The 27,994-nt window shown below is 41.4% G+C and overlaps 1 protein-coding gene across 2 annotated transcripts in view; it reads right to left on the minus strand.

Annotated features, from left to right (window-relative positions):
• LOC147460770 (1-acyl-sn-glycerol-3-phosphate acyltransferase PLS1-like) overlaps positions 1 to 14,237 on the minus strand; it is a 100,200-nt gene extending 85,963 nt beyond the window's left edge. For both annotated transcript variants that reach the window (XM_086508475.1, XM_086508474.1), the window contains exons 1-2: positions 13,935 to 14,237; positions 13,656 to 13,778 (exon numbers count right to left, since the gene is read on the minus strand). In XM_086508475.1, coding sequence (XP_086364601.1) covers positions 13,656 to 13,778; positions 13,935 to 14,015 — 204 coding nt within the window. In that variant the 5' untranslated portion in view covers positions 14,016 to 14,237. The remainder of the gene's footprint in view (positions 1 to 13,655; positions 13,779 to 13,934) is intronic.
• Between the last annotated feature and the right edge of the window lie 13,757 nt (positions 14,238 to 27,994).

Here is a 27,994-nt window from a genome sequence, read left to right on the forward strand (position 1 = left end):
CTTTCTCTCACAAGCTCTCTTGAGCTTTAGAAAAATAAAGCAAAGTTCCTCTCTCTCTCTCTCTCTCTCTCTCTCTCTCTCTCTCTCTCTCTCTCTCTCTCTCTCTCTCTCTCTCTCTCTCTCTCTCTCTGATAATTGCGTAGAGCAAAAAGCAAAGCTGCCGCAATTTTCGGAAATCTCCGTAATTGGCGCCGTAAAAAGTAGAATCCTGCCGTATGGTGCCACGTTATGACATCTCTGCATTTTCCGGGTTCTGTCTTGCTTACATTAGGGTTAGGGTTAGGGTTAGGGTTTCTATTGTTTTAGGGTTTTTCATAGATTTTAGGGTTTGTAAGTTTTAGGGTTAGGGTTTCCAAAATTAGGGTTTTCAGCAGCAACTAGGGTTAGGGTTTCCAAAATGCTCTCGGACAGCCACGTCATCACTTTGTGGCATACCCCCCTCCTGAAAGCATTGTGATCGCCCTCGATTACGCCTGCAAAACAGACATAAACCGTCTTAGCAGACACTGACTGTTAGTACCTACGTACTAGGAACACACTTCTAGCACATGTACCAATCCACAGTCACATCACACGACATCACAAGACATCACTAGACATCACAGGACATCACATGACATTCAACATTCATTCGATCTTAGACCATGATTTATCGGCAATGTAGCTAGCAATCGCATCTAGATCCAATCGGGACCTCATCGATGTCTGATTGACTAACCCCTATTGCAACCATGTCTATTTGAGATCAATCAGACCAAAATGCTGCAGTCATTTCGTCTATCAGTTCCTGCACTTAAAAAGAAGTCAAGAACAAATCAGTATCATATTCAAAAATTCCATTTCATAAAGTCGTATAACAGAATACTGTCAGCTTTCAGTATCCCTGAAGCTCAAAGAGACATCAGTGACTCTAGTATCAAAATCAAGGTATCTGTTGACAAAGGAGCGGAGTAACTCCCCTCTTGTGCATCCCACTCGGTTCCATTTGGAGTAGACTATGTTAAACCAAAAGCCTCGAGGTAAAGTTTCACAATCTAAGGAGTATCTGCCAAGTCCTCCTACTCCATCCACTTCGCATCCAATGCAGGATAGTTCTTGAACTTAACCAAGAACCACCTTCGGACTTTATCTTTATTCTTCGTATCCTTATGTGTCAAAATCTGTCCAGGAACAAGGATCTCCTCGTTTTCTTCCACTTCGGGTTGCTCATCAGGCTCCCCATCATCAGGCACATCACCTTTGAAAGGTTCCAAGAGACTCACATGAAATGCATTGTGAATCCTCCAAGTATCAAGCAGTTTCAATCGGAAGGAGATCATTTATCTTTTCAGAGATCTGGAAAGGTCCGTAGTATCGCATACTAAGCTTTGGAAAAAGCCTCTCCTTTCGTTTTTTCTTTCTCAGGCGTGCCTTCTCAAAATGTAAGAGCACCTAATCATCCTCCTTCAATTTCAAGTCGTGACGATGGTGATCGACTGCCTTTTTCTCCTTTGAAAGGTTCCAAGAGACTCACATGAAATGCATTGTGAATCCTCAAAGTATCAAGCAGTTTCAGTCGAAAGGAGACATCATTTATCTTTTCAGAGATCTGGAAAGGTCCGTAGTATCGCATACTAAGCTTTGGAAAAAGCCTCTCCTTTCCTTTTTTCTTTCTCAGGAGTGCCTTCTCAAAATGTAAGAGCACCCAATCATCCTCCTTCAATTTCAAGTTGTGACGATGGTGATCGGCTACCTTTTTCTGTCGTTCTTGAGATTTCTGCAAAGCCTCGCGAACCTTGGCAAAAGCTGTATCTAAGTCTCACGTATATTCATCCACTTCAAAAATCTTATCTTTCGTGCTTAGGAAGGGTGGAACCTTCGCAGCACCTTCAACAATCTCAAATGGCGCCTTCCTCGTCGAAGAGTGTATCGTGTTATTGTAGGCAAATTCCACCAAAGGTAGGTACTTTTCCCATTGAGTCTTTTGATCCGAGATATAAGACTTCAATAAATCTAAAACCACTGAATTGGCAATCTCAGATTGTCCGTCAGTCTACGGGTGGAATGATGACGAGAACTGCAACCGCGTGCCAATGTTCTCCCAAATTGCCTTCCAAAACAAACTCGTAAATTTGGGGTCCCTGTCGGAGACGATCGTCTCAAGCATGCCATGTAATCTTAAGATCTGGGCCACAAACAGTCTCGCTAAGTGACAGGCTTGACTGTCTTCTTCACTGGAATGAAATGAGCCTGTTTGCTAAATCTGTCAATAATAATCCAGATACCATCGTGACCACTCTTGTTCTCGGGAGATCAAAAATGAAATCCATTGCAATACTTTCCCAGGGGCAGGTGGGTATGGGTAAAGGCTGTAACAATCCCTGTACTTTATGCCTGTCAAACTTGACCTTCTGGCATACCAAGCAACTGCGCACAAGCTCTTCCACATCCTTCTTGAGTCTCGGCCAAAAGAAGTATCTCTCTACCCCTTTCATGGAGATAGCAATGCCGCGGTGACCCGTAAAAGGTGGACAGTGGCATTCAGTCATAACCTTTTCCCTCAATGGCTGTGTAACTCACAACATGGTTTTTCTCATCAAGTAGCCATCCCGAATGGAATATCCCGCTATTGTCCATGTGAAAACGTCTGCAAAATCTGTATCTGCGGCATACTGGTCGACCATATCCTCGAAGCTCCTATGATGTATCGTAGAAATAGCAGAAACCAACGGCTTCCGAGACAAAGTATCTGCGACCACATTCTGCTGTCCCTGAACATGGACAATCTGGAAGTGAAACTGTGACAAGATGTTCGCCCACCGCATCTGCTTTTCCGAACGCTGCTTCTGTGACAAGAAGTAGCGCAAACTCTGATGGTCTGGAAAGACAGTAAAATCCGCTCCGAGTAGGTAATGCCATCACTGAGTAAGAGCACGGATAACCGCCAAAAGCTCTTTCTCATAAATCTGTGCTGTCATTTTCGGCCTTGAGAACAATCAGCTCTCGTAAGCAATGACATGGTCTTCTTGCATTAAGACCGCACCCAGACTACGACCACAAGCATCATAATATACTTCAAATGACTTCTGCAAGTCCGACAAAGTCAAAACTGGTCCCATAGTCAATTTCTCTTTCAATGTCTAAAAGGCAGTCACCTCTGTGGGTCCCCACGAGAAAGGGACTCCTTTCTGTGTCAAGATATGCAAAGGGGAAGCAACCTCTGCAAACTTTCGAATGAACCGCCTGTAGTACAAACACAGTCCCAAGAAGCTTCTAACTTCATGGACATTCTTCAAATCGGGCCAATCGCGGATAGTCTCTATCTTGGCCGGATCCATTTGCACTCCTGTTGCTGAGACAATGTGTCCCAAAAAATGTATCTCTAGTAGGAAAAATTCGCTTTTCTTTGCATTAATCACTAACTCGTGATCTCGTAATGCCTGAAAGACCTGAAGCAGCTGATCTCTGTGTTTTGCCTCATTCTTGGAGAAAACAATGATATCGTCAAAAAAGTGCCAACAAATAGCCTGTACTCTCGAAAAATCCTGTTCATCATCCGGTTAAATGTCGCAGGAGCATTGGTTAAGCCAAAAGGCATCACGAAAAACTCAAACAACCCAAAAGTCATCGAAAAGCTATTTTGTAGACGTCTCTCGACGCGATTCTGTGATCTGATGATATCCACTCTTCAAATCAATCCTGCTAAAGCACGAGGATCTCTGTAATCTGTCGAGTATATCATCGATCCTAGGAATCGGAAATTTGTTCTTGATGGTGATTTTTTTGAGAGCTCTATAACCAATGCACATTCTCCAAGATCCGTCTTTCTTCAAAACCAACAACACTAGATATGAATACGGTGAAGTACTAGGTTGGAGAAGACCCTTTTCCAAGAGGTCTTTCACTTGGTTCATAATCTCTTCATTCTGTGCTCGGCTCACACGGTAAGGTGGCCGGTTTGGTGGTGTGCTTCCAGGTATCAGATCAATGGTATGATCTTCAGGACGAGCAGGTGGTAACTCACCTTGTAGGCCCTCTAAGAAGCAATCGGCGTGAGAGTGGAGAAAATATTGGCGTTCTTTATCAAGTTTAGACATATTTGTCCTATTCTTATCGCTCAATTCTTTCATAAAGATCGAGTAAACAAACAGACTGGATTTCATTAATTTAGAAATGGCCGAAGCCGATACAATAGGGACAGACTCGCCCTTCAGTTTAATGTCAAGTACAATGGTTTTGCCCTTCTTTGTAGTCAATGTCGCTTTCCTCGCCTGATAAACGACCACGGCGTTGTTTTTGTGGTACCAGGGAATCCCTAAGAGAACGTCATAACCTTCCAAAGGCATTATGTAAAAGTCCTCATGCCCCAAATAACCATGACAATGCAAATGAAGTTTGCCAATGACAAGTGTAATGGCTACGTCCCTGCCGGGTGCCGCTAGAACAGCCTCCGCAAGTGGTCCCATCCGATCGGGAGTGATCTCGAGCCGCGCCGCCAATTCTAGTAAAATGAAGTTGGCCTTCGCTCCTCCATCAAAGAAGATTAGGGCCTCTTGGTCATTCACTTTGCCCCAAGCTCCGCAAAGTTCTGTACTCTCGTCCATGGTGTTGGGATCGATACCCACACAATCTGGAACCAGTCCTGTTTTCATCTTGCCTTTTCTTCCATGTTCCTCAACTGCTCTCGAACTCTTAGGCCTGTCGTCGTCCTTGTCATTATGTTCTTTCTGTGCCTTTTTAGGGCACTTCGCGGAGATATGTCCATGTTCCCTGCATCCAAAGCACTTCCCCTCCCTGATGAGGCGAGCTCTCTCCTGCAAAGTAAGCTTGGGTCGTGCATCCTTCTTTTCTAGGTTGCTCTTTCTCTTTCTACTTTCATTCGCTGAAGTCTGTTCGGCTCGTTGTGTCATGACCTCATCGGTGGGGTAGGTCAAACTGCCAGAGTGAATGGCAAAGCCCCGTTTCGGTGGACTCATCAACTCATGAATAGAAGCTGACTTCTGTTCCAAGCAGTGATCTCGGATCTCTGTAGGTAGACCCAAGGTAAACCGCTCAATCTGTTCTCTGAACGAGATCTTCTTGAATGAAGAGGCACGTAGAAAAGAGCTACAGAATCTCTCGCAATAAGTGTCCACTGTATCTCTCTTGGTCATCCAAAGATGGTTCCAAGCAACCTGTGTATCGCGTTCATACTCTTGAGTCAACCAAGAAGAAATAAAAGCTTCTTAAATTTCAGCCATTTAACTGGCGCAATCTTGTTTAAAAGAAGCGTGGACCACCAAGTTCGAGCATTCCCCTTAAAATAAGAGGCAGCTCTCCGAATCTTGGAGTGCTCTGAGTAGCGTCCTCCCGCGAAAGCGATGTCAAACTGTTGTATAAAAGACAAATCCTTCAAAGCATCTTTATATCCTCAAAAAGTGACAAATTTGATTGACTGTCCACCTTCCTTAAACTCTCGGACTTTCTTGTTTTTATCTTCCAAAAAGTCATACTAGTTGGCTTTATAAAAATTCTTCTTGTTCGCATAAAAGTTGCCGTCATCAGAGTCTAAACTGTCGTAGACGAGTCCTTTGTAGAACTGTCACTCACTGGGCGAGATTTAGACTTCTTTGCCTTTTTCTTGGCCTTTCCGAAGCGTTATTTCTTGCTTCGCTTTTTGCCTTTTCTGTCTTCTTCGCTCGAATCCGAAGAGCTAGAAGAACTGTCAGAAGAAGAAGAAGAAGAAGAAGAAGAACTGGGTACTCCTTCAAATCAAGCACGCTTCTTCTGTTTCTTTGCCTTATCAAATGTGGACTGACGACCCAAATAACCCGGGAAGTCAGTGCCTTTCTTCTGCTTTTTGCCGTGCTTTTTAGCTTGTTTTGTGCGTCAAAAAGCTGAGCAATCCGTGCATCAACCACCTCTTCTAATTCCTTCTCTGAATATGTCTTGTGAGCAGAAGGTTTCTTGAGAGCGGGTTTCGGGGGTGGTGGTGTGGTTTTCTGCCACTGCTCGTGCACTTCCTGAAAAGAAGTCTCACTCATATATTTTGCCAATTTTGGGTCCTTCACAAAACTGAGCATCATCTTTGTTGCATCGCCGATCAATTGACGACGCTTTATCCCTCGTTGCTCCGCCTGAGTAGGCCAAGGCGGGCCATACTCTCTGCCTGAATCTTCGTTGTGATCCCTGCCCGCATCTCCAGATGCAGAGTCGACTGATCCTTGCGTGAAGCCATAGGTGCCGCGGAAAAAAAAATTGGGATTGGATTTCCCGTAGAAGAGAAATCGGCCGTGCTCTGATACCAGTGTAACAGACTTGGACACTCCAAGTCAAGAATCAATCACGACATCACCAAATAACCACTTCAAAACAGATCACAGTTCACAATAGATTTGCACTAGCCCAGCAGAGTTCCGTGCCTAGAGATATTGGCCCCAAAGACTAGCGCCCCTTTCGGTATTTCTTTTTGTATTAATCAGTTCAAAGTACAAGAGTGGTTGGGTCTCACTCTCAGGCGTCCAGATGCTCTACAGAGTGGGAGCCCAATCCACATATTTATTGTTTACAAGGGATGCCAAAAGCAGAGCCCCAAAAGCTTCAAATCAAAAGCTTAAAAATAAAGGAAAAGTTTCTTTCTCTCACAAGCTCTCTTGAGCTTTTAGAAAAATAAAGCAAAGTTCCTTTCTCTCTCTCTCTCTCTAATAATTGCGTAGAGCAAAAAGCAAAGCTGCCACAATTTTCAAAAATCTCCGTGATTGGCGCCGTAAAAAGCGGAATCCTACCTTATGGTGCCACATCATCACATCTCCGCATTTTCCAGGTTCTGCCTTGCTGCAATTAGGGTTAGGGTTAGGGTTTTTGGTAGATTTTAGGGTTTGCAGGTTTCAGGGTTAGGGTTTCCAAAATTAGGGTTTTCAGCAACAGCTAGGGTTAGGGTTTCCAAAATGCTCTCGGGCAACCATGTCATCACTTTGTGACATTCTATTCTTTCTGTGCCTTTTTAGGGCACTTTGCGGAGATATGCCCAGTTTCCCCACATCCAAAGCACTTCCCCTCCTTTATGTAGCGAGCCCTCTCTTGAGGAGTAATTTTGGGTCGTGCATCCTTTTCTTTCTTTTCTGGATTGCTCTTCCTCTTTCTACTTTCATTTGTCAAAGTCCAGTTTCCCCACATCCAAAGCACTTCCCCTCCTTTATGTAGCGAGCCCTGTCTTGAGGAGTAAGTTTGGGTCGTGCATCCTTTTCTTTCTTTTCTGGATTGCTCTTCCTCTTTCTGGGCGGAGATATGCCCAGTTTCCCCACATCCAAAGCACTTCCCCTCCTTTATGTAGCGAGCCCTCTCTTGAGGAGTAAGTTTGGGTCGTGCATCCTTTTCTTTCTTTTCCGGATTGCTCTTCCTCTTTCTACTTTCATTTGTCGAAGTCTGTTCGGCCCTTTGCGTCATGATTTCATCTATGGGGTAGGTCAAACTGCCCGAGTGAATGGCAAAACCCTGTTTCGCATGACTCATCAACTCCTGAATGGAAGCTGACTTTTGCTCCAAGCAATGATCTCGGATCTCTGTAGGAAGACCCAAGGTAAATCGCTCAATCTGTTCCTTAAACGAGATTTTCTTAAATGAAGAGGCAGATAGAAAAGAGCTCCAGAATCTCTCGCAATAAGCGTCCACTGTATCCTTCTTGGTCATCTGAAGATGCTTCCAACCAGTTTGTATGTCGCGTTCATACTCAAGTCAGCCATGAAGAAATAAAAAGCCTTTTGAATTTCAGCCATTTAACTGGCGCTGTCTTGTTTAATAAAAGCATGGACCACCAAGTTCCGAGCATTCCCCTTAAAGTAAGAGGCAACCCTCCAAATCTTAGAGTGCTCTGAATAACGCCCTCCTGAGAAAGCTATGCCAAACTCCTGTATAAAAGACAAAGCCTTCGAAGCATCTCTATAACCAGAAAACGTGTCAAATTTTATTGACTATCCACCTTCCTTAAACTCTCGGGCTTTCTTGCTTTTATCTTTCAGAAAGTCATATTGGTTGGCTGTATAAAAATTATTCTTCTTTGCGTAAAAGCTGTTGTCATCAGAGTCCGAACTATCTGAAGACGAGTCCTCTGTAAAACTGTAAATCACGGGACGAGATTTAGGCTTCTTTGTCTTTTTCTTGCCCTTTCCGAAGCTTTGCTTTTTGATTCGCTTCTTGCATTTTCTGTCTTCTTTGCTCGAATCACAGGAGCTAGAAGAACTCTCAGATTCAAAAGTAAACTGACGACCCAAATATCCCGGGAAGTCAGCGCCTTTCTTATGCTTTTTGTCGTGCTTTTTAGCTTTGTTCTACGCGTCAAAAAGCTGAGCAATTCGTGCATCAACCACCTCTTCTAATTCTTGATCTGTGTACATCCTAGGAGTAGGAGGTTTCTTGAGAGCCGGTTTGAGGGGTGACTCTATGGTCTACCGCCACTGTGTCTGCACCTCATCGAAAGAAGTCTGGCTCATATATTTTGCAAATTTTGGGTCCTTCGCAAAATTAAGCATCATCTTTGTTGCATCGCTAATCAATCATCGACGCTCCATCTCTTCGAGCTCCGCCTGAGTAGGCTGAGGCGGGCCATACTCCTCGCGTGAATCTTCATTGTAATCTCTTACCCCATCTCCGCATGCAGAGGAAGTCGACCGATCTCTGCCTGAAGCCATAAGTGTCGCGTAAAAAGAATCGGATTTTCCCGTAGAAGAGAAATCGGTTGTGCTCTGATACCACTGTAACAGACTTGGACACTCCAAGTCGAATCTACCGCGACACCACAAATAATCACTTAAAACAGTTCAAAGTTCACAATTGATTCGACACTGGCCGGCGGAGTTCTTTGCCTAGAGATATTGGCCCCAAAGACTGGCGCCTCTTTCGGTATTTCTTTTTGTATTAATCTATGTTCAAAGTACAAGAGAGTAGGCAGGCTCTCACTCTCAGACTCTGCGTCCAGATGCTCTGACTTGTGAGGCCCTGCCCACATATTTAAATGTTTACAAGGGATGCTAAAAGCAAAGCCCAAAAGCTGAAAATCAAAAGCTGTTCCTCTCTCACTAGCTCTCTCTCTTGAGAGAATAAAGCAAGGCTTAAAGAATAAAAAGCTCTCTCTCTCTCTCTCTCTCTCTCTCTCTCTCTCTCTCTCTCTCTCTCTCTCTCTCTCTCTCTCTCTCTCTCTGTAACTCGCCGATTGCGTAGCCAGCCAGAAAGCAAAACTGCCCTGCTTTTGTTGCCGCAAATTGCGTTGCGTTTTACAGGATGCCACGTCAGCATTAGGCAGCCTGTCCGTATGGCAGTGCCACATCAGTAGCTACAACGGGGGTAATTTCATGCAGTGTGTGTATGTACTATAGCCACGTCACCGGTTTGTGACAATCTCAAAGAGGGGAAGTGTTTCGGATGTGGAAAACATGGGCACGTGTCGACACGATGCCCACCACTTAGAGGACAATCAGGTTGCAAGCCAAAGAGTTCCAGAGCAACTGAAAGCCCGAAAGAAAAGGAAAGACAAAAGCAGGCTTGGTACCAGATTGTGTGGGGATTGATCTTGATCAGATGGATGAAAACATTGAACTTTGCAGAGCATGGGGCAAAGTGGGAGACCAAGAAGCCCTAATTTTCTTTGATGGAGGAGCCGAGGCGAACTTTATTTCACCCAAATTGGCGGCCCAACTTGGAATTACACCGACGAAATGGTGCCACAGGTCGAGGCTATTCTAGCAACACCCGGATGGGATGTTGCCTTTACACTTGTCATTGGCAAACTTCGGTTGCATTGTCAGGGGTATTTAGGGCACGAGGACTTTTCCATCATGCCTTTGGAAAGGTGTGACGTCCTCCTAGGAATCCCTTGGTTCCACAAGAACACCACCGTGGTCAATTATAGGGCAAGAAAGGCCATCTTGAAAAATGAGAAGGGCAGAGGGATTGTACAGAAGGGCAAGTCCGCCCCACTTGTATCGGCTTCAGCCGTTTCCAAATTAATGAAATCCAATCTTTTTCTTTACTCGATTACTTAAAAGAACTGAATGATGATCAACGGTCGAATATGTCAGACCCCGAAAAAGAACGGCAAGATTTTATGCGAGCTCAGGCTGACTGTTTCTCTGAGGGCGCACCAAGCGAGTTGCCTCCTTCACGTCCTAAAGATCACACGATTGATTTGATTCCCTATAGCACACCAGCGAACCGGCCACCTTACCGAGTTAGCCGAGCCCAAAATGACGAAATAATGAACCAAGTGAAAGAACTTCTTGAGAAGGGTCTCATCCAACCTAGTACTTCATCATTTTTTTCGTCGGTGCTGCTGGTTTTAAAGAAGAGATCTTTGAGAATGTGCATTGCCTATAGAGCTCTCAGTAAAATCACCATCAAAACTAGATTCCCTATCCTGAGGATCCATGATACGCTCGACAGACTTCAGGGTTCTACTTGTTTTAGCCGAATTGATCTGAAGAGTGGTTATCATCAAATCCGAAATGCTCTTGGAGATGTCTACAAGACAGCTTTTAGGACAACTTTTGGTTTGTACAAATATTTGGTGATGCCTTTTGGTCTCATGAATGCTCTGGCCACATTCAATCGCATGATGGATACGATTTTCAGAGAGTATAGATCATTTTGTGGGCACTTTTTTTTACGACATCATCGTCTTCTCCAAGAGAGGCAAAACACCGACACCATTTGTTACATATTTTCCAGGCACTACGGCAACATAAGTTAGTTATAAATGCGAAAAAGAGTGAGTTCTTCTTGCTACAGATACACTTTTTGGGACACATTGTCTCAGCGGAAGGTGTAAAGATGGACCAACCAAAGAGTGAGACCATCCGTGATGATTGTCCCAATTTGAAGAATGTTCATGAAGTTCGAAGCTTTTTGGGTTTGTGCTCCTTTTATCGACAGTTCATTCGAAAATTTGCAGAGATAGCTTCTCGCTTACATGTGTTGACTCAGAAAGGGGTTCCTTTTACTTGGGGACCGTCAGAGATTGCAGCCTTTTAGACTCTCAAGGAAAAGCTAACAACAAGACCGGTATTGGCTTTACCATACTTGCAAAAGCCCGTTGAAGTTTATTGTGATGCATGTGGTTGCAGTTTGGGAGTTGTCTTGAATCTTGATGCAAGAAGGCCATGTCAAAGCTTACAAGAGCTTTCACGTCCTGAGCGGGTTGCACACATTTATGAGAAAGAGTTGTTGGAAGTTATCCATGCTCTTACACAATGGTGACATTTTCTCCTCGGAGCCGATTTTTTTGTCTTTACAGATCGTCAGAGTTTACGCTACTTCTTGTCTCAGAAGCAGCTTTCGGAAAAGCAGATGAGATGGATTAACATCCTGTCACAGTTTCATTTCCAAATAGTCCATGTTCATGGAGAAGAATTTAGTGGCAGATGCATTGTCTCGCAAGCCCTTGGTTCTGGCTATTTCCGCAATACATCATCGAAGCTTTGAGGATATGGTAGATCAATACGCCACAAATCCTGCTTTTGCTGACATCTTTCACCGGTTGCAGAGTGGGGAGACAGTTGCAGGCTATTCCATACAAGTCGTCTATTTGATGCAGAAAAGGATGTTGTGTGTTACACAGCATTTGAGGGAAAACATTTTGATAGAGTGCCACTGTCCACCTTTTTCAAGCCACCGCGTATTTATTCTTGGTGGAGTTTGCCTACAACAACATATTTCATTCATCGACTCGGAAGGTGCCATTTGAGGTAATCGAGGGTGCTAAGAAGGTACAACCATTTATGAGCACCAAAGATAAGATTTTTGAAGCGAATCAATGCACGCGAGATCTGGACACTGCATTTGCCAAGGTTCACGAGGCTCTTGAGAAGTCTCAAGCACGGCATAAGAAGGCAACCGACAAACATCAACGCGACTTGCAGTTGAAGGAAGATGACTGGGTGCTTTTACGGTTTGAGAAGGCACGCCTGAGGAAACGAAAGGGAAAGGAGCGGCCTTTCCCAAAGCTAAGTATGCAATACTATGGCCCTTGCCAAATTCTAGAGAAGATAAATGGTGTATCCTTCAGACTGAAGTTGCCACATACTTGGAAGATTCACAATGCGTTTCATGTGAGTCTCTTGAAACCTTTCGAGGGTGAGGTGTCGGTCGATAGGGAGACTGAGGAGCAACCTGAAGTAGAAGAGGCAGAGGAGATTCTCATTCCATACCAGATACTGGCTCACAAGGAAAGGAAAGTGAAAGGTAAAGTAATTCGGCGGTTCTTCGTTAAATTCAAGAACTATTCGAAATTGGGTGCGAAGTGGATGGAGGAGGAGGACCTAGCAAATACTCCTCAGATACTAGAACTATAACTTGAGGCTTTTGGTCTAGCTTCGACTATTCTGAGAGATCCCGGAGATCAACAGGGTTAAATCTAGTGCAGACGAGACTGCACAAGAGGGAAATTACTCTCCACCTTTGTCGCAGATTAGCGAGATGGAATAAAATCAATGATTTCCTTTGGATTTCAGGGATACTGATAGTCTGATGGGCTGATAGTATTCTAGTGTATGACTTTATGAAGAAGTACTTCGAGCTGGGAATTCTCGAAATGAATATGATTTACGTGTACTCTCTCATGTGAGTAGTGTCTAAGTACATGTTTGAAAGACGAAATGACTGCAGGATTTTGGTCTTCTGATTCCAGATGAGATGGACATGATAGCAATAAGAGTTAGTCAATCGAGACATCTGTGGAGATCTGGGATAGATCTAGATGTAATTGTTAAACACGTTGCCAATAGATCATGATCCGATATCTCGATGGACGATATGATGTGAATGTGGTTTGAATATTCAGTGACTGTCGTCTTTGTGCAAGTGTTGGATTTGTGTTGTCTAGTGTGTCAATGCTTAAAGTCAGTGTCTACTAAACTGGTTTCTGGCTTATCTTTGATTTTGCACGCGTAATCCAAGGCGAACACAATTCTTTCAAAAGGGGGCTCCGTATGTCACAAAGTGATGAAACACTTCTCTATGCCAATGACATATATCTTCACCTACGACATTAAAAGAGGCTGTCAAACCATCCTATCTCCATAGATAAGCTAAGATACCCAGAGAGCAAGCTCATTGGATACATATGGCAAATAGAGGACGACACATTCTGCACAGGCTTAGACATAGATGATGCTATTTGCTATCCATAGATACAACCCAAACTCACCTTTTTTTTCTTTCCGCGATGCACAAAGCCATGGACCATCATACATATGAAATTGTCTCATACACTAGTTTGGCCTTTCGAGAGTTGATAAGATCTAGCTTTCTATCACATGTGATCTAGCTCTACTTCCAGTAACACGTATGCTAATGTTTATAACTCTTTCTTTCTTACATCCATAATCTACTACTGCCATTCCAAAGTGATGGCTTGGGTATTTTAAATGAAACCCAGCGGTTTTCCTGCATACATAAACATCCACGGATATAGGAGAATATATAAAATGAGTTAAGGTAAGACCACCTTTTCATGATTTAAAAGGATATAAAACTTGTAATCAAAAAATGGTCATAGTAAGTGTCGAAACCTTAGAATATGTCCCACAATCACAATTACTTAACAAAAATAATTTCTACTTAGAACAATATTGTTAGTACGCAGACATCGCGTAGCATTCCCAAGTCCACATGAAAATATCAGGTAATCAAAAGATGAAGAAACGTACTTGCACTCCGGCCCACCAATCCATTAGCCACACAAGTTCAGACCATAGCAATTCCATTAAGACAACATTTGCTTTGCGGTAAATACTTCTAGAGATTGGCAGCAGGAATATCAATGTCAGAACCTGCAAGGTTCAGATAATACACGTCAGAAGAAGCACACGAAAGAAAAATGCAAGATCAAATACACTATTAGCTTGCAAAGGTCTGATCAACGTCTCCAGCTCTGAAAGGCAGATTGCGTGCTACACGCTTAAGGAGCTGAAATCCGAGATGATTACCTGAATTACGTTGATGACGAGGCCCGAGAATAAGAAAAGAAGGCCCAGGGGTACTACGATCGAGAGCGAAAGAAGACCCATGTCGGAAATTTAGCACAGCTGAAGCTCCTGCTAGCATATGGATTGCTCGCAGGCAGCTAGCTCTTGATTACCTTCTGTGATCGCACTCCTCGCTAGAGAATGGGCACAACATATAGGTTGCTGAGCAGCATCAGGAGGGGAGCGAGAATCGTGGCATGGGAGCCTTGCTCATAATATATACTAGTGTGGTCGGCCTCCTCTCTCTCTCTCTTAGCACGAGCACATCTAAGGCGGCCGGCCAGCCAAAGAGCATCTAACAGGAGCGTGAGCTTACGTGTACAGCTCCCTTTTTGGCCGCCACCTGGCTGGCTGGCCTGTGTAGCCCACACCCCACCTCTTCCAGCCATAGCCAACGGCTCGTTCCCATCCAATCAAAGCAAGGCTTTTTCAGTAAATAGGCTCGTCGAGGGCTGGCCGGAGCTGTTGTGCTCAAGATTGGCAGCCCACAGTGGAAGATTCTGCAAGAATCGTTTCATGGCTGGAGATTGGCCGCTCGGCTAGATGTGCTAGAGCTCTCTCTCTCCCCCCTGCGTACGCATCATCCTCACTGTAGCCGGATAAAGGAAATTGTGACACGTGGCACTGGAAAACCAGTCTCCTTAATATATAGTATAGAAGGTACGTCATGCATATTCCAACCCATAGCCAACAGATGGGGTTGTTTCTTACACCTTTACCAACAACCGTACCAAAGTTCTTGAAGTTTAGACTCTTAATTATCAGATTGAATAACTTGCTACTTTATTAGAGTAATTACATCCTCTCGACCTCAATTGCAAAATCTTGCATGTCCAAATCTTCCTCATGAGCATCTTCTCCTTCTACGTGGCCATCATTCATGTGCGGGTTATCGATGAGGGGATCATTCGAGTCAATGTCATGCTCCTCTGGGTCAATAGGCTTGTCATTAAGTTAGGTCACCATGTTCTGCAGAATACAACAAGCCAGAATGAGATTGGGGAGTTTCTGGATATGTGGAGGGATGATGGTGCCCTTGAAAATTTGCCAAGTGCATTTGAATCTGGAGAAGGCACGCTTGACCACTATACAACACGAAGGCATTGTGGACCCCAACATGAGATTTCTCAATGTCAATGTGGGATGGCCAGGTTCATGTAACGACAAGAAAGTCTTGCACAACTCGGGTATTTACAGCTATGCTAGGGAGGCCATTGTCTAATTGGCGTTGCATTTGAGTTTCAGGACATATCCGTTCAAGAATATATAGTCGGAGATGGAGGGCATGACTTGTTGCCATAGGTAATGATACCGTTTCAACGTGCACACCACATAAGTTAGCGACATCAAAACTACAACTTCACGCAATCTTTGACAAGCTATTGCCATACCGATTTCTCCACGGCTCACTTTGCTTGTTGTGAGGCAAGTATATGTTGATGTGTGTACAGTCAATGGCACCACAACAATTAGGCAACCTTTAGATCGTTAAACCCACCATTAATCTCCTACATGTTTGATTCAATTGTAGGCCATTTTATTAGAAGATCACCTCTATGCACCAATGTCGTAATGAACTTGTGGAGAAATGTGATGATAGTGGATTGCCAACAGCTAAAAGTGTTTCGCCACATGGTAATAAGAGTTTCATGAAGCAATGACCATCACGCAATTGCAACTTTTTTCTCCAGTGTGAAGAAACTACATAATAAGTTACGAAACCTTGCTAGTAGATTTTCTTGTTGCACGTCCTCACAAAACAATCCACACAACCTACTAAAGGGGTCAATCAAAAGCGTGAAAATCTTCCTCCATCTCTCTTCATCTATATGAGCATAGAACAAAAGTGGTTCCACCAATGTTCTACTCAATTGGGGCATTTTTTACATTAGGCTCAGTCTTTCACTACGGTTGAAAGCAGTGATGTTTCAAGATGTTGTCTACTGACAAAAAACTAGATGGAGACAACCTTTCCTTGTGGGCTTACATGATCCAACATGTACTTTTTTCCAAGGGTGTATGGAACATTGTTAAAGGTTTTGATGTATGGTGAGGTTTAGCGGATCCAGGTTCTATGGAGGATGTTGCAGGTTCTAGCAGTTTTGCTCATACTACTATTGTTGTTTTATCTACAACTGACATGCTTGTTGAGATAGTAGAGATGTGAAAGCACATGCATCAATTGCACTGTCTGTCAAGTGCACCACTACTCCTCATATTCGTTCAGTTAAAACAGTAAAACAAGCTTGGAAGATTCTAGTTGAATTGTATGTAGGTCGCAATGAGGCAAAAATAGCATATTTGTGAAATAGCAAGAATGCATGAGGAAGATGAAATGGACAATTTTCTTACTGAAATCAAAGATATCAATGAGAAACTTATTATTGCAGGTGAAGTCATTCCCGACCAGTCACTTGTGCACACTGTCTTGGATACATTACCAAATGCGTATCACACTTTTTGCTTCTACTTTGAGGCTTGTTACGCAAGGCAATGATAATGATAGGTTGGTCACTTTTTTGTTACAAGAGGCTAAGTCAAGAAAAAATAGGGCTAAGCAACGTGTTCTTGATCAAGCTTTTGTCGCTACACAAGGATGAGGTAGGAATAACAATGCTGCTACTTCCAATGTGACAAATGCCTCCCATAACATGATTGCATATAGTAAATTTGTTGAGAGAGGAAAGAAAAAGCTTATTTATATGAGGAAGTGTATGTAATACAGCCTCGTAATCTTTTCAAGAAAGGATAGAAAAAGAAAGTGTGCAATTTTAATAGAGCATTGTATAGTTTAAAGCAGTCCTCTCATGCTTGGTATGAGAAATGGATAATCATTTGACTTCATGTGGCTTTTGAAATCGTCGCTTTGTATGTAAGACGTGTGGATAACATATATCTTATCATGTATTGTGTATGTGTACTATATACTACTCATTGGTCTAGATGAGACACGTATTGTTGAACTTGAGACCAATTTGAAGGCCACATTTGAGACATAAGATTTGGGATTTTTCATCATTATTAGAGCATTCAAGTTTTCTAGCCAAGTGCCATTCTGAACGGAGCTCGGGGGTGCCTATATAAAGGGCAATGGTCAGGAGAAGAGCTATTGTTCAGGCTCCATTCTGTCTCAGAGTGGTATCAAAGCTAAAATTGGTCATGGAGCTATTTTGGATCAAGGGCTTGCATGAAGGCGCTCTAATTTGGGCTTCTCGATGAGGAAGACGTTTGGGTGAAGGGCTGCTTAGCAAAGAGGAAATCCACCAATCGATCATATCTTGAGTAAGCAAGCCCGTTGGGGTCACACTGTGAAGGGGAGAAAGGTTCGTCACAATGCTACGGTGTCTTGTAGCCTTTAGTGACAACCACTCCCCCATCTTTTGCTCTTGCATGTCCGCCATCACCTTAGTCTACAAAGCTCGATGTGTTCTCACTTGGAGTGCCCAAAGCAACCCACTTAGGTTGAATTTAGAAAAAATAAAAGTCAAGGGAGGGTGCCCACGACATACACCCCCCCCCTCTCCCCACTTTCACCCTTTGGCTACAAACTTGACAAACCTTCGAGTGAAGGTAGCTAAGGCACACTACGATAAAGGACAACTCTCTAGCTCATGTAAATTCAAAAAAATTATAGAAATCCAAGCCGAGAAATTTCAAACGCCTATATTACTTCAGTAGTTAAAACAAAGATTTTCAACCATCCAAAACGGCGTTTACCATGGGTTGCACCGTATTAGTTAGGTGCTACTAACAACACCTTGTTGCTATCTCCGAGTTCATAGTTTCTTGACGTCGGAACTAGACACGGTTTTTTTTAACGGGTTTTATAATATCGACAAAGTTTATGCTTGGATGGAGATTTTTGCAATTCACTGTCAACATTGACAATTGTCTCCAACTTGGTGGTATTGAATTAGCAAGGCTAATTGAATTCATAACTGGTTTGAACTTTTTTTGGCAAGCAACTTTCTTTTTAAGGTATATATTTTATGTTTCTAGCACAACACGTTACGCCATGGATTCAAACAATGACTTTTGATAGATGGACCAGACAGGCGCCCTCCTAGTCGACCCCTTCATCATGGGCCACAAATGTTTTGATATCTCATCATTATTTTTTCAAAGAAGGTCTCTAAATTTTGCCAAATGATCTCTGAGCCAATCTATGTAAAATCTGAGTGTAAAGCCTAATTTTGAGAGTGAGCCTTGTAAAGCTGGCCATTGGCCAAGAAAGCCCTAGGTATAAAACTCATTTTTTGTAAGTTAGAAAGGACACATTATCATTATCAAGGTTTTTTTAGTTTTGGAGCGTATCACTAAGAGCGACTACTCTCTCGCGCTTTGTAATCTATTTTTCTTGAGCTCTGGTTATCCAAATTCAATTTCGATTATTGCATTGTGTTCTTTCTCTACTACTCTTTAATTTAAGAGTAATCATTGCCAATACTACAGTGGTTTGTGACTACACGTTTAGCAAGCTAAATTGGCTATTTTGAGTGCTTTAATGGTTGTTTTTTGACGTTTCGACCAAAGGAGAGTGTTGCTAGACCACATTGCGACCTTTTTGGTATGTTTTGTTGCAGTTTTCAGGACCTTGATCATAATGGATTGTGATTTTGGTACCTTGTTGGATTGCAATTAAACTTGGTAGGATAGTGCACATAGGTGTCTTAGTCTCCTCCTAAAGTTCCATTGCATTTGGACTTCGTTTGAGTGCCAAAATGGCGTGACGACCGAGTGTAGTGACATAGGACATAGATAGTTTGCCAGATTTGAGAGTGATAGATTTGAGAGTGCTAGAGATAGCTTCGTTCTGTAGGTTCACTTATTGAGGTTGCCACCCTCAGAGAGTCTTTGTGTCCCATCGAGTCGCTTCCCTGAGTATTGACATTATGTTAGTGCCAGATAGCTATGCTAAAGACGTCCATCATGACGACCTGCTAACATTTGCGCCGTTGCCAGGGATAGTGATCCTTAGGTGGTGAGTGACCTAGTTGTAGCTTTTACTTTAGAGACCTTTGATTTTGATTTCCAGTCCGTTTATACTTTAGCAATCGGGCAACTAGACACAGGGTTTAGTACTTGGTAGAGGCTAGAAGTCCATGACTTGCTAGATCTACTCTTGAGAGGTATTGGGAGTTGTGAGTGAGATACGAAAGCATTTCATTTTGTATTTTTTTCAATGCGTTGAAAGTACGGTTCCATCATTTCAATACTTAAGAGTAGGTTAAATAACATCTAAAACCATCAAATTAAGCTGTCAGAACCATATTTTGGTAGAAAAGACCATAAACTCTAAATTTTTGAAAATTTGATTATCAGAACACAAAAGCTAACTTAAACCCAAAAATAAGTGCAAAACGGTGATAAAAAAACCCAAAAATGTGGCCAATTGGTACAGGAACATGGATCGCGATCCATGATCCCTTGTGACATTTTGATCGAAAATTGATGCCATTGGGTATAGTGGGGTTCTAGATCATTGTATATACACCTTTGGTGAAGGATTGACATTGAAAAATCATTCAAATCAAGAAATTGGAAAAAACCTTCAAAGTCCTTGGAATTTGACCAAAATTTGGGCCTTTTTGACTTTTCGATATTCAAATCCAAAATTAAGTGAAAAGTGACCTCTACAGGGTGCAAGCATACAACTGACCAAATTTCATGTTCAAAAGTAGTCAAACATGGATCGTGATCCATGTCCCCCTCGATCATCTGAAATTGAGATTTGAGCAGTGATTAGCTGACAACATTTGTAACAGCTTTTGTAAAGGACATCATAGCAAATAACAAACAAAACTTGACCAAATCACCAAAATACCATCTGCAAAATAAAAAAGCCGCAAGGCAAATACAAAAAATTGCTTTTGATCACCAAAAGATTTTCCAAATCCAAAAATAAGTGGTGGGGTAGAGTCCTTAGATTGCAAGTAATCACCAAGCCAAATTTGGGACCCAAATTTGATGGAACATGGATCGCAATCCATGTCCCCCTTTTGATTTTTTGGGCAAAGACCATACAAACTTGTAGCCGAGACCTATACAAACAAAATATACAAAAGCAAGGGTACAAAAAAAACTTCAAGATCAAAACAGGGCAAAACTTATTCAAGGCCAAAAATCGCCAAACAGACCTAGGGTTGGACTCATGGGAGACTTGATTCAAATTTTGACTAAGAGAGCAATTGAAGACTTATAGCCACCAAGTAATTTTTGTACAAGTTGTGGAAATCACAGTTTGCAACTAACATTGCTATTGAGTGGAAGGTTGGTTGCACCATAAAAGGTAATAGACCAGGGTTTTGCAAGCGTAATTTTCTTGATGTATTTTGCGATTAGGCAAGCTATATTAGAATATAAATCCAGTTGTTAGAGACCATTCAAATCATATTTTGACAGAAGGGAATGTCAATCAAGGAACGTTGCTAACGTTAGAGCCAATTTTGGAGGACTTTCCTTTACTTCATCAGAGAGATCTTAAACCTATATGGCAGAGGGATCCAAAAGTGTGAGTTTCAAGGAGGAAACCACAATGGGAGTGAGACCATCATAAACAACACCAAATATGAAACCTTTGCACCTACAATACCATTGAACAAGGTGCTAAAATCTACAAAGATGGTATGGATCGTTACTGTCTGAAAATTGAGAGACCTAGTGAGCTCAAGCTCATAATACCCATAGATTATAATGGCGATCAATACTTCAATGAGGAAGGAAAAATGTACTTAGTTGTACACAATCTCTTTAACAAGGAGGGATTGACAGGCATGAAGGAAAAGGTTGATGTCAAGCCTGAAAAGAAACTGCCAAAGTTGGACATTCCTAATACAAAGCTTAGGCGAGTGAATGTGACTAGCACGGATAACACACATGTGGATTTGTATAAGTACAATAATGGAGAGAAAATTCCCTATTACAAATGTGATAAACCCAATGTGAGAGTTTTAACGAAGCAAAAATACTTATACTTGTTCACGTATGAAGTGGAGAGAGATAATGAGGTGATCATGCTGGATAAGTATGGTTGGAGATACTCTGTTGTGAGCCACAAAGAGCTTGAGGGATATACGTAGTTTGGAGGCCCACTCCACTAGTACTATGTCACCCCCAACACGCATAGACCAACTATCTATGAAACGATGCCAAAAACTACGAGAGTGAGTCCACAAGAACAAGAGTAGAATCGACCACGTCTCTCTGAGCGAAGACCAATGGGGCCTTTGATTTTCATGGTTTTATGACCACGCATCGAGGTAGTGATATTCTAGACACAATTTTCAACACGAGGGTGCCTGATACTAGAATCAAAGGGAGAGACATTCAACCTAAGGAGAGAGTAACTAACCAAACTCCCTCCACAACACCTATAAGCGGATATGAGGCAAGAGATGTTATAGTAGGAGAGCCTAGAATGATGAGAATGGTAGCAAAAATTCGAAGAATGTGACCTTCTCAAGTGGCAAAGTGTGTGCCCAAAAAGTATAATGAATCAGGAGATCCATACGCACATGTTTCCATATTTAAGCAAATCTTAAGAGTGGAATAAGTTGCAAATTTCTATTTGCAATATGATGGATTTGGTTTGACATAAAAAGGAACGACGTTGACATGGTTTCAACCACTGAATGGTCGAGATTTCCTAAATATTGATCAACTCTTGTGAGAGTCTATCAAGGAATTCTCCAAACGAGGAATCAAGCACAATAGGATTTCCCAAATCTATGCCTTTAAGAAAAAGGAGAATGAAAAGGTGAAGGAAGCTTCTTTTCACTTCAAACAATACATTGAGAGGTGTATAGGGATGTCTTTGCTTGGTCTTACAAAGAACTCAAGGGAGTAGATCTTGAAATCTGTCAGCATACTATCCCCATGAGAGATTATGCTAAACCAAGTAGACAAAGGCCCTACACCTACAATGAGACATTTGCTAAAAAGTTCAAGGAGGAGATAGAGAAACTCAAGGAAGCTGAGTTCATATATGAAATTGAACACACTGATTGGGTGTCGCCAACTGTCGTAGTACCAAAAAAGAATGGGAAACTCAGAGTGTGTACAAACCTCAAGAAGGTGAATGTAGCTACCATAAAAGATAATTATTCTCTTCCAATCGCGGATCATGTTTTAGGAGCGAGTAGCTGGAAAAGAAGCTTTGGATGAATTTTTTTGTTACAATCAGTTAGCCATAGATCCAAAAGATTAACATAAACTTGCTTCTGCCACGGAATGGGAAATGTTTTCATATAGAGTCATGCCTTTTGGACTAACCAATGCACCAGCAACATTCCAGAGGCTAATGAGCCATGCATTCAAGGAGTATTTATGGAATTTTCTCAAAGTTTACATAAATGGTCTTTGTGTGAATTCCTCAAAAAGAGAAAACCATTTTGAGAACCTCAAGTGTCTCTTTTAGAAATACAGTTTATATAAGATTTTCTTAAATTCTGACTATTGTGTATTTATGGTCACACAAGGCAAAATCCTTAAACATATTGTCTCGAAGGATGGTATTGCTACTGATATGGAAAAAGTGGTAGCAATTGTTGAGATGCCTATACCAACAAGTATCAAGGAAGTGCAGGTATTCATGGGGCATTGCAACTATTACCGTAGATTTATCTACATGTATTTTGTCATTGCAAAACCCATTTATGGCTTTATTACTCACTTTGAATGGATTGAGGAATGTGAAGCTTAAGCAAGCCTTGTCATCATCACCAGTATTAAAGACTTCTGATTGGATGTCAATGCTTCAAATTTTTCCATGTGCATGTCAATGCTTCAAATTTTGCTATTGGTTGCATATTAGCTCAATCAGGTGAGGGAAGAATGGAATTCCCTATCTCTTATGCTAGAGCAGGCAGCTAAACAGTACAGAAAAGAACTATACCATGACTGAAAGGGAAGACCTTGGAATGGTGTATGCGGTCAAGAAATTTCGACACTACCTATTAGCTAATAAATTTGTATTTTTGTGGGCCACCAAGCCGTACTCTATCTAGTCACAAGCCATGCAATACAGGTAGGATTGTAAGATGGTTCATCATCCTACTGGACTTTGATTTCATAGTGGTAGTTAAGAAGGGCACCACCCATCAACAAACGAGAGGATCACCTACCAAGGATCACTTCAGGGGAACCTCCAAAAGGATTGGAAAACGATTTGTCAATTGTTCTCAGTGGAATGATTCCTAGATGGTCTGAAGATCTTGTTTCTTTGATGATCATAGCTCAAATAGACTCATAGATCCCACTTCCAATTACACCACGACTAATAGAACAATTATCTTTGTATCAACTATTGGCCGAAAGATTGTATCAAAAAATAAAGATGTGATTCTACTTCTATGTATAAGCCCTGAGGAACAAGCAAACTACTTGAATCAATCTCATACCACAGTAGTGGTGATCCATTTTGTCGAAGACCAAACTTTGTGACGATTGACTTGGTTAGGATTTTACTGGCCTACAATGAAAAGAGATGTTCATGCTTACATAACCAATTGTTCCTAGTGCAAAGAAAGAGCAGTTATTCCACATGCCACATTATTCCAGATATATGTTACACTAAGATGGAGTAGATATTTGGTAGAATATTTGACGAATAGGAAATTCCCAGATGACATAAGTAAGTAGAGGAAAGAGCAATCGAGACGGAAGCATTCAACTATACGATGATCGTTCAACAACTCTATAGACAAGGAAAGATCAATAGCTTAGATTGTGTGCCAAATCAGGGCCCCTAAGGAGGAAGTCTAATAAGCCTAAACGTGGGCATTAAAAGGTCTTGTATAGCGAGGCCAGCCTCACGCTCTGCCTCTTTGCCTCACTCTCTCCTCCCTGTCGTGTTAATGACGTGTAGGCAACTCTGTACACCATAACCTAGCCCCATCGGAGGCGGCTATTTGGTTCCTTAATAAAAGTGGCTCCCTGCCAACTCAAGCTTGGAATGATGGAGTATACTGCTCGCTACATGCCATGATTATTCATGATCAACCTGCTTCTATTTAAACAAGTGAGGGTGCATTTTGCCTCTCACTTAGCCTTGTGTGTGTGTGTGTTGGATTGTGTTAGAGTTTGAAAGAGAGGATTGTGTGCCTTACTATTTGCTGCGGTGGTATGGAGCTCACAGTACAGCCCATGCAGGTCGATAACTAACTCAAAATCACTCTTATATTATAGTATGGTAATATCTCTTTGAAATGGTGGTTCTAAGGTGATGTAAGCACCTCTGCTTGTACACATTTATGGAACGTCTGTGATAAATGCATGAATATTTGGTAAAATGGGCTTGGTAAGGCCCACATAATATTGGCTGATAGAAATTTTCGACAGTGAGATGAATGGCACAAATGCCTATCTTTAGCTATGTATATATGTAATAAACAGTTGGAATGGTTGATAATTAAGATAAATAGGATGATTTAACAGTGCTTGGGATGGTTCCTTGCCTTAAAAGGCACTGGGTTGAAGGAAAAACTATGTAGGGTTGTTATGTTCCTAACCCGCTTTTTGGCATTGCTATGCACTTTGGTCTGAGCCATGCATAATTGAAACTCACTATAGCTTGTTACCTAGCCCCGCGTAGATGAAACAACTGCATATTCTTAGTTTGATTTGGTACCCTTCTTACCCTAATGAAGGAACCACACAAGGTGGGGGAGTGTTTCATTACTTGCGACTGATATGTTCTGCCTCTATTATAGTCGGGAACTCTTCATATTGCTTGGACTCTGACAATATTGTGCACAACTTAGATACTGGGTAATTAGTAGGACCTCCTGTCTTTAAATACTGAAAAACACTAGTGATGTACTTTCTGTCTGTTTTTCGAACTCTGTATCTAACACGTGGAAAACTCTCCATACTATTGCGTGGTATAATGGCGTTTTGCTTCCCTTGTGCCTTTTTGGGATTGTTGTACTTGCTAAAAATCTTACTTATTGTCTTATATAGCACGACATCTGGAATATACACACTGACGTGACTATAAACAAATATGGGTATTTGTAAAAATTTTGCTAGACAAACTGTAAAAAGGTTTTTTTGATGCACTAATCTTAGTTCTGGCTCGTTTCTGACATAAAAGGATGGGGTACTGTGCCGGTTTTTGTTTTTTGGAAGATTTGACACCTCGTTCAATAGGTTGATGCAATATACTTGGTGGAAAGATTGGTATAAATATACAAAATAACTTGGGACATACAAACTTAAGAAGAATGATTCAATTGACCCAAGTGGACTTACATATTTTTTGAGTCAGATAAACATGGCCAAGTCGGTTACCTTGTACTGTCAAATAGAAGTTTGGGTTGATACGAGGCATTTAAAAGATCTTTTTTGGTTACTTTATAGCTTCATAATACTTAAAAAAAACTAAAGGAATTAGCGACTGACAAAATCTGATATTCAATAGTGAGTTGCTATAGAAAATATGACACTTGGATTAGAAAGGTTGGTGACCTTCTGGTAATATGTTTTGGTTTAAGATATAATTAAAAGATAGGAACTAGACTTATAATACAGTTTTTGGGTTAAATAAAACTTTTTTACAAACAAATCTAGAATACCTTGAAAAACTCTGGACATTGGTTTTAAGTTAAAATAATTGTAAGTTGGACATGGATAACAATTGATATAGTCCATTGACACCTGTAAAACACATCCAAGGCTATCATATGTATTGTGTTGTTTGGATGGATGCAGGTGAGGACTCTATCCTTTCTTGGAAATTTTTTGGCTTAAAGAAAATGTTTGTCTATGATTACACTTGCTCCTACTGCTTGGAAAGTACTTCTACTATCAGTTTATACTGGAACGAGGCCTCATTCTCATTAGCTATGTACAAAGATAATTCTAAGACTGAGTTGTTTTTATACTTATCATTGCCTTTTCTCTAAAGCCAGCTATCTTTTGAATGTTAAAGTTCAACTATGTCTTATTACTTAAGTAAAAACAGCTACACACACGTCCTATACATAAGGTTTTTCCCATACCTTTTGGATAAACCAGGATGTTGGCTTTGGAAACTAGTTTGAATCTTAGTTCTAAGTTGGACCCACAGTCTGTAATTCCTTAATTGGTTGGCTGGTGTTAGGTGGTCCTTCATAGACTAATTTTTTGGTTACCTGCTCTCGAATGTTATAGTCTTTGACTTTACCAGTTTAAGGATTGCAGGCCCAATCCACAAGACTAATTGTGTGTATATATATATATATTCTTTCAAGATCACAAATATTTTAAAAGGACATTTTGCATGAGAGTAAACTATGACCGAGAGAAGCATACAAGGATTTTAGACCAGATTAGGTTTTAAAAGCCATACTCCAAAAAAGCCTTAGCTGTTAGAACTAGACCTTTTTTTGGCTAGAAGGGCCAAATGTTGTGTTACACACTATCATAAGTAATCAATGCCTTACTAACAATTTTGTGTATTGTAGACCCTTGCTCTCTTGAAAGGCCTGGAACTATCTTCTGAGCCCCTCTCTGTGGCAACCTCTCTTGTCCTCAGATGTATTGGCAGTATGGATGCTTCTCAATTAATATATGATTCGAATCTCACCACAAATAAAAAGCTATCTATCTTGCACATGTTGTCTTTTAATGATTGGGTCAAGATTCTAGCTACCTTGGACAAGGACTCCAAAGATGGGGTTAATATGATTTCCTAGTACATAGCCCAATTACCTATACTCTATGTACAATATCAGTAAGAGCTTGCTCTATTCTCTTCTTGTGGGGCTGGATTATCTAACTTTTTGACGAAAATATGTGGCCTCAATCCCTCTTTCATCAGTGCCCCTGCTGTTCCAACTATCCCTCAAACTGGTGGAATCTTTTGTAGAGATAGTACCGCTCTCGAAGCTGTCAAGGAATTTCAGAGTAATCTTTGCTCCCTTAGTGAATCTAACCTTTTAGAAACGGTACCAAAAATATCCAAGATTTTCCCTTTCCTATCAGTTAGATAAATTGAAATTGAATCCTTTGGTGTGAACCATCAGCTCTGGGTCCTACCTAACAAAGCTTTTCTGGCACCAATTCTTCGTGAAACCTGGGTGTATCTGGGTAATCTTCCTGCCTCCATTGTTGAGGATTGTAGACTCAAAATTATGAAAGGATGATAGTTTTTAGACAAAGGGGAACTCATTAAAGCCCCCTTCAACCTCAACCTTATCAACCACTCCAAATGCTCTTTCAATATAGGTCTTTACATTTGAACAAAAGGTAACATGGAGTTTGCCAAAAGTAATATAGATTTCTACACAGAATCTATTTGGAATGTTTTTTAACCATATGTTAAATGTGCTTACAAATTTCTTGACCATAAAGCATCTTGCGAATCTAGCATTATGTGGTTTGACCATGCTATCTGGTTTATCCTCAACCATCTGGACCTATTCTTCCCCAAAAAACCGGTGGACTTCCATCTATCCCTTATTTGTTCTTAGTTAGGTGGCCAAGCTAAACAAACAGTGATTGCTCAAATTGCTTTCAACATCTTTTGTAGGCTAATGCTGGTTATCCTAAAGGAACTAAAATCTAACGAACCTAGGATATATCTGACTAATTATGCTAGCTATAAAGGTGTTAATATTATCACTGGTCTACTCAAGCCATGTATTGAGGATGATGACTCCCCCTCACTAAAAAGACCTAATTCTCTTGCCATCCCCAATTCATTTACTTCATTTATGACACCTAGCTCTTCGTCTAATTTAAATAGAGAAAAATCTCATAGCTACACTAGAGGAAGAGGTAGAAACACCCGTATCCGACACCTTCTTGGCTTATAATCACTTATGAATATGCAGGTTGATGTGGGTCCATGTGGAAGGAGGCATCTCAACAAAGAAACTTCTTGCGAAGATTATATTTACGAACATTGTCTTTTTCAGAATGAGCTTCTGGATTGGATACACCCTAAGACACTTTTTTGTAAGTGTTTTGACTTACTATTTGGAAACCATGAATTACTTGATAATGTAATTATTGGTTGGAATTATCAACAACCTATTAAG

Source organism: Adiantum capillus-veneris, chromosome 3 (assembly GCF_014529385.1).
Source record: "Adiantum capillus-veneris isolate H3 chromosome 3, ASM1452938v2, whole genome shotgun sequence".
In the NCBI taxonomy this organism is placed as follows: Eukaryota; Viridiplantae; Streptophyta; class Polypodiopsida; order Polypodiales; family Pteridaceae; genus Adiantum; species Adiantum capillus-veneris.